This window comes from Bidens hawaiensis, unplaced genomic scaffold, assembly GCF_021521415.1.
Source record: "Bidens hawaiensis isolate Kalapana, Puna unplaced genomic scaffold, B.hawaiensis_p1.1 tig00028501_1, whole genome shotgun sequence".
Classification (NCBI taxonomy): domain Eukaryota; kingdom Viridiplantae; phylum Streptophyta; class Magnoliopsida; order Asterales; family Asteraceae; genus Bidens; species Bidens hawaiensis.
The window spans coordinates 51461-58379 of record NW_027494662.1 but is presented as its reverse complement, the minus strand read 5'-3'; the positions used below and the strand labels follow the sequence as shown (position 1 = coordinate 58379).

Sequence of the window (6919 nt, the reverse complement as noted above, 5' to 3'; positions counted from 1 at the left end):
CCCTCAGACCTGATAATATCTAATGCTTTGACCACCTCTCTAGTGTCCCCGATAATCGTACCATCATCCAAGTACCAAGCATGAAAGAGAAGCTTGCACCGATCTTTGATTTGGTGAACAAGTGGGTGCAAAACTAAGGCAAAAAGGAGAGGCCCAAGAGGGTCCCCCTGTTGAACCCCAGTGGTGGATTTAATGTAAGTATCACCCACATATAACCTAGCCGACTGCCCATATAAAAAATCCACCTAAAGAGAAATAGAAGGACAACGACTCCGAACCTCATATAGAAGGGTAGTCCTATCGACTAAGTTGAAGGCATTAGAGAAATCAACAATAAGCATAGCCAATGACCCATCCGAATGAAACTGATTTAGAAACCTGTTCGCGCTATGGAGCACGGCCTATGCCCCACTAGGGATTCCCACCCCAAATTGAAATTCACCGAGGTATTTAGCCATTTCCTTCCCGACACCCCTCATAGCCACCTTAGAGACCAACCGCCTCCAAATGGCCCCCACAGCAATAGGTCTAATCCCATTGTCCGGTTTAAGCAGCGGCGTGAGGGGGCAGGCGCAACAAACTCTGCCAACACCTTAGGACACCTTCCCCCCAAAAATAAATTAACCACCACCGAAGTAGCCTTGAGCAGACCATCCGCAATCGGAGACCCCTCTCAGCACAACGCATCTAAAATGTGTTGGGCTCGTGATCCATCCTGCCCACACGAAGTCCCTTTAGGGAAAGATTTAATGCACACATTATCAATGTCCGCAACAAGGGGGGCTTAGAGAGCAAAGGAAGCAGGCATAATCGGAGGGGCCATGACGGGATGCTTAGACAACAATGCATTCAAAGTATCCTTACCGAAAGGTGCGACCCCTGAAGAGCATAAAACTTTGACCGCAGCAGTGAAATGTCCATCCGCAACGTTCCGCAAACATTGTTTAACATTGGCGCATAACCCGAAGTTATCAGACTCGGGGACAAACGCATCGCCGCCCGGGGCATCCCCAAAGGGTTGGTCAAAAAGAGATAGAAGAAGCTCAAAGAAATCGTCACTGTCACCCCATGCTGATAGCGCCCGTTGAATACTTCGGCATTGCAGAGACTTTCTATTGCCAGACCTGCGTTGCTGACGATTAGAAGGTCTGAACACTTGTAATGTGCAACGTGGTAACAACAAAAGTTTCACCCACGCCTCAACAGACTCTGGCATAGCCACCACCTTACCCAAAGCACCCACTAAGGCTTGGGAAAAAGCCATACGACAACTATGAGGAACGTTTTTAACAGTCGTAATAGGAAGATTGAAGACACGCTCTAGGAGAGCTACATCCACCTCCATCCTCCCCGTCGCGACAACTTCTCTCTCAAAATGAGGCTTCACAATCCCCACTATAAACTCCTCCACATCTCCCGTGATACGCTTGTACCAAACTGACCCGTCATCATGATGGCACCCCCGACTGAGAGCATGTGATTCCATACACGCCCAACACCCGCGAGACCTTTAAAGCCTCACCAACCGAAATAAACAAATCCAAATTCGTCGAGATCGCCTCCCGTAAGGTATCTTTCTTGTCATCCGATGACAAATGAAGCCGCTTAAAATGTGCGGTCAATCGAACCCCCTTGGATCCCGGTAATCCATCCGGGCAACAGTGGAAGCCTCTATACAGAAACAACCAAACACCCTCATCACTAACCCCGGTCATACCACCCAACAAAACAACCCGGTAGCCACGAACCACACCAAAGAAAGTTATTTGATACTATTAAGCATAAAGACGACATTAAAAACCATTTATTTCAAACAATAGATGATCAGAAGTAACCATGTAAAAGTAACAAAGGAAAAAAGAATACACATGATATCTATGAAGGGTTGATTCCTTGTTAGGATGTGTTACCTGCTTACCTTAGTAGGTAAATGAAAATATTCACAAGTTGCGGCCTTCTAACATATAAAAGGTAATAAAGGTATTTGTTCACTAGTAGAAAATATACCTTTAATGACACGCCAATCATGACACACAGTAAATTTATGATATGTAAAAACCGCGTGTCACTAAATATTGTAATCTTTTATAAAAATTTGAGGAAACAAAGACACGCATTTATTTGTCAATGTTTTAGTGTCATAAAAGGTTTAAAAAAACACGGGCTGCACTTTAAATGTGTGTCATTTTTAAGTGTCACCTTTTAATTTTGGTTAAAAAAAAAACAAACTACAAAAACCCTCTTTCATCTCATCGAAACTCTCATTTCTGGGGCTCAATCTCACTTTACAATTTCTCATCATCTCTCTCTAATGGCAGTAACCTAATTCCATATCTCTCATCATCATCGATCGCTCAATTACGGCTCTGGATTTAAGGATTTACTGCATCTGATTCACGATTACGGCTCTAATTGCTCATTGTTTACGGTATAATCTCTTACTGTTTGTGTTAAATTAGGGCATAAAGTGGCTAAACCGGTGCATTAATTGGTTAGGTTTAAGCTGCTTAATATCTTGTTGTGTTGGTATATAAGTGTTATGTGTACATCCTCTATATTATAATAATCTGAATAGTGAACCTATTTTACCTTCACAATAATCATGCTTATTTCCTATGTACTTAATAATTAATCATAAATAGTTAAGGTGTGGTTTTTGGTATTGAATTTGTTATTAACTGTGTTGTTTCTGGAATGGAGAAACATTCTTACTTATGGAATGGAAATAACTCATGGCTGTTGAGTAATATACTAATAGGGGTGAGCAAACTGATAAGACCAGGCCGAACGGAGTGTTAACCGACCCGACCCGAAACCGAAAAATAGTTAGAATCCATAACCGAGATCTGATCCGTGTAATAAGTTTCGATTTTAAATGCTTATTATTCATTTACAGGGCAAAGCTATATGACTTGGCAGTCGCATTTTTACCAGGCTTAGGTACACAAGAGGTTGATCTTTTATTTCTTGCGGTAGAACTTGCATTGAAGGACACTGAAAGTTCGATTCAAAAGAAGGCTTACAAAGTTCTCTCAGTAATCCTCGAGGTATTCTATTTATGTAATAATTTTTTTTTCTGTAAGTTTTGTTTTTATTCAACTTAAACCACTGATTTTTTTATTTATTTAAACCTTGTTGGACAGCATGATGACAGTTTTATAGCAAGAAAGCTTGAAGAGTTGCTTAAGCTGATGTTTGAAGTGATGCATTCATGTCATTTTTCAGCCAAGCGACACATGCTCGACTGTTTGTATTTTTTGATTGCACACGTCTCAAAGGTAACAACAGACAACACTCGCTTGATGCACAAACTAGAGACTAGATGTAATAAAAGTATTGTTTTGCAGGATAATTCAGAACAGATGAAACGTGAAATTGTTGCTTCTTTCTTGACTGAAATTGTACTTGGGCTTAAGGAGGTATTTGCTACTTAAGTCATGCTGTCAAATTAACAAAGCTTCGTTTTACATTTTGACTGAAAACGACACGAAAACACAACACGAATCTAGCATGAAATTTTCGGTTTTGGGTTGACTCGTTTAACCCATTTACTTTTTTTTAAATGTGTTCTATGTAATAAATTTAATTGGTATGGGTATCTTATGCTAAAATTTACAACAAAAAGGGAAGTTCGACATAAGATTTTAAAATGAAAATTTAATTATTTTATATTAGTTTGTATTTTTTTTGTTGTAAAATTAAAGTATTAGTATGTGAAAAGGGGGGGGGGGGTGTTAAACGGGTCATGTTCAGGTCAACCCATGATTATGCGTTTTGTATTCGTGTTCACGTTTCTTGACACGTTTTCCGAGTTTAGGTCGTGTTCGGGGTTGTGTCAAATTTTCGGGTGGATCCATCAACTCACGAACACGGCTCGTTTAACATTCCCACTTGTTCATATATCTGAATCTATGATTTGGATGCAGTCTAACAAGAAAACGAGAAACAGAGCATATGAGATTATTGTTCAAATTAGCCATGCCTGCGCGGATGAAGACAAGGGTGGAAACAAGGAGAACTTATATAACTTTTTCAACATGGTATAGAAAAAACATTTTGGGCTGCTTTTATTATCATTGATAAGATGATCAGTAATACTCATTTTGGTTGGTGTAGGTGGCTGGTGGCCTTGCTGGGGAGACACCTCACATGGTTAGTGCAGCGGTTAAGGGCATTGCTCGTTTGACATACGAGTTCAACGATCTTTTATCAAACGCTTTCATTGTTCTTCCGTCAACGTTTCTCCTTCTTCAAAGAAACAGCAGAGAAATAAATAAAGTATCCATTGAACCGATATATATATTTATAAATATTTGTGTAGCATTTGCTATTTTATAATGTTTTTAATTCTTTATTGCTGCAGACCAGTTTAGGTTTTCTAAAGGTGTTGGTTGCCAAGTCACAAGCTGAAGGGTTGCAAAGTCATGTGGGGAGCATGGTGGACGCGTTGCTGAGCTGGCAAAGTAGCAGCAAGAATCATTTCAAAGCAAAGGTGAAGCTCGAAATGCTTGTGAAAAAGTGCGGTCTTGATGCTGTTAAGGAAGTGATGCCCGAAGAGCATATGAAGCTGCTCACAAATATAAGAAAGGTTTGTTGTGTTGTCGACCGATCAATCTATTCGTCTATCGAATTATGTCTAACTAAACAATATCGTTACTGCAGATAAACGAACGGAAAGAGCGAAAACATTCTGCCAACACCGAGGAAACTAAGTCTCGTCTAACAAAAGCAACCACGTCAAGGTTCGGTCACACATCATCGTTAGTTAGAATTCGATAATTTAAGTGTGAATTAAGTTGTATATATATATTTTTTTTGCCCACAGGTTGAGCAGATGGAATCATACAAAAATATTCTCTGATTTTGGTGATGACGAAACCGAAGATATTGGCCCACGTAGCTCCAAAAAGTTATCAATCAAGTTTGTTTTTATGACTCAAATATTTATACTAAAGTAGAGAAATAAATATATATATAAATAAATAATAAAGTTTTTTATTTTAATAATTATAATTCAGGTCCAAAAGAGCAAGGAAGAGGTTGGCAGAAGACGGTTATGAAGAGTTAGAAGACGAGCCACTCGACTTGCTTGACTGTGAAAGGACAAGATCGTCCCTAAGATCCGGTGACAGTCTGAAAAGGAAACTGCAGTCTGTAGACAGAAGGCTAATAATATCCGCCGAAGACGACACACGTTTCAAGAAAGAGATCACCAAGTCTGAAGCTGATGAGAGGAGTGTGGCGTCTCGAAAAACAGAAAAAAGAAGGAAAACGGTTGCTTAACCGAAAGGACAATGACATCGTCTTGATCCCCTACAATCCCGGGTCTAATTATCAAAACCATCCAAATCGAAATCCAAGTTTTACTAGTTCTATTATTTGTTTGACTAAATTTGGTTTTTGTTTTTTTAGAAATCATTGGGTGCTGGGCGTACTACACATGAAAACAATGACTTGCTATTACCCTGATTCTCTAAGGCTGAGAACTGTTAATTTGCAGTTGCAGCAAATTATCGATGGGTATGTTATACAAATTATGGAAACATTATGTTTTAGTATTTGATATATTTCTTAACATTTTTGTAGTGCAATGAACTTGTACGGTACACAAAGTGAATCGAAGGTAAAACTCAATTGGGTCAACGCTAGGGTGAGCATTTAATTCCTTATTGAAATAGTAGTTTTAACCTCATTATATGAATCTACGTTACGATGACTATTTGTTATATACTTATGTAGTGTCCATGTCAGCCGGGAAGCGCTGAATGTGGCTACTTTATGTTAAAGTTCATGAAAGAGATAGTTGATGAAGGAATTGAAATACTGGTCAATGACAATGTAAGTATAGCAGCTTTTTATATTTTCATTATTGTATCAATTTAGTAAATTTATGACAGTAGGTTTAAGTTATAGTGTTAAGGTTGATTTTTTTATAGTCAAGCTGATGATTAATGCTGACCAAAATGTGACATTTAGCTAGGAACTTTTTTCCCTAAACCTAAATAAATAAGTCTTCATAACCAGTTAGGAACTTAGGATATGAAGTTATTATGTTATGTGATTAATAAAAGTTAGTATTTCTGCTGTACAGTTGTCGTATTGTATATGCTAGATCAGGTTATCAAGTTGCTTAGTGGAATATCTGATTGACCACTTTTTTTGACAAATTATTTGAACTTTAGGTTTAACTAATCTAATTTTTTTCTCAGGTTGAGGGAGGGAATAATGAATACACGGATGCTGATATTGATGGAATTCGTTAAGAATGTTCGACTTTTGTGGCATCATTTATTTACCAGTGAATGTTCGTATCGATGCTAATGAAATGTTAAACTTTGAAATATCGTGAAGAATGGTCGACTTTTGAATGTTTGTTAGTATGTTGAAATGGAGTATTTTGCTATATATGAATTTTAGTTTTATTATGAGATGCTAAATGTCATTATTTACTGTCGAAATTATAAATCTGTCAATTTTTTTTTTTTTTTATAATACTTAAAACCATGACTCGCAAACGCGTGTCAAAAAAAAGATGTCAATAATGTTTGTCATAAATGTGTGTCATAAAAGATGACACATAAATTTGCGTCATTTTTACTTTATGACATGGCCTTCCTTGACACGTGATATCGTGTCATCTACCCCTTTAATGACGTGCATAGCGCGTCATTAAAGGACTATTTTCCAGTAGTGGTTCGAAATACGTTGAAATGTTGAATAACATAAGATTACACCTCTCGGCGATCCACGTTGTTGATTTGTGCTTATGATGCATACTAGTCACAATATACTTATGGTTAAAGGTGTGCATGGTTCGATTTAACCTTCACCGGGTGTAATCGAACCAAACACTACAACAAAAAGGGCTTTTTAGGGCCTTTTGTGTGGGACGCTTGTAAAATAGGGTCCTAAAATCTAT

General features: G+C 38.2%; 2 protein-coding genes across 2 annotated transcripts; both read left to right on the top strand.

Annotated features, from left to right (window-relative positions):
* Nucleotides 1-2255: 2255 nt before the first annotated feature.
* Nucleotides 2256-5228, top strand: LOC143577271 (ribosomal RNA-processing protein 12-like). The gene is made up of 10 exons (XM_077061149.1): nucleotides 2256-2428; nucleotides 2897-3278; nucleotides 3348-3419; nucleotides 3927-4040; nucleotides 4117-4278; nucleotides 4364-4588; nucleotides 4663-4742; nucleotides 4826-4921; nucleotides 5019-5150; nucleotides 5225-5228. Exons 2-10 carry the CDS (start codon nucleotides 3192-3194, stop codon nucleotides 5226-5228), a joined length of 972 nt encoding a protein of 323 aa, XP_076917264.1. The 5' UTR covers nucleotides 2256-2428; nucleotides 2897-3191.
* On the top strand, nucleotides 5197-6422 carry LOC143577268 (uncharacterized). The gene is made up of 4 exons (XM_077061145.1): nucleotides 5197-5520; nucleotides 5587-5650; nucleotides 5740-5838; nucleotides 6210-6422. Exons 1-4 carry the CDS (start codon nucleotides 5228-5230, stop codon nucleotides 6261-6263), a joined length of 510 nt encoding a protein of 169 aa, XP_076917260.1. The 5' UTR covers nucleotides 5197-5227; the 3' UTR covers nucleotides 6264-6422.
* The last annotated feature ends 497 nt before the right edge of the window (nucleotides 6423-6919 follow it).

Bases quoted from the DNA above. Each gene is read 5' to 3' on its own strand.
- LOC143577268 (XM_077061145.1), top strand. From the start codon at position 5,228: ATGAGAGGAGTGTGGCGTCTCGAAAAACAGAAAAAAGAAGGAAAACGG. The intron at 5,651-5,739 runs GTGAGCATTTAA...ATACTTATGTAG, and splicing joins TCAATTGGGTCAACGCTAGG to TGTCCATGTCAGCCGGGAAG. The intron at 5,839-6,209 runs GTAAGTATAGCA...TTTTTTTCTCAG, and splicing joins AAATACTGGTCAATGACAAT to GTTGAGGGAGGGAATAATGA.
- LOC143577271 (XM_077061149.1), top strand. From the start codon at position 3,192: ATGTTTGAAGTGATGCATTCATGTCATTTTTCAGCCAAGCGACACATG. The intron at 4,041-4,116 runs GTATAGAAAAAA...TGGTTGGTGTAG, and splicing joins TATATAACTTTTTCAACATG to GTGGCTGGTGGCCTTGCTGG. The intron at 4,922-5,018 runs GTTTGTTTTTAT...ATTATAATTCAG, and splicing joins TCCAAAAAGTTATCAATCAA to GTCCAAAAGAGCAAGGAAGA.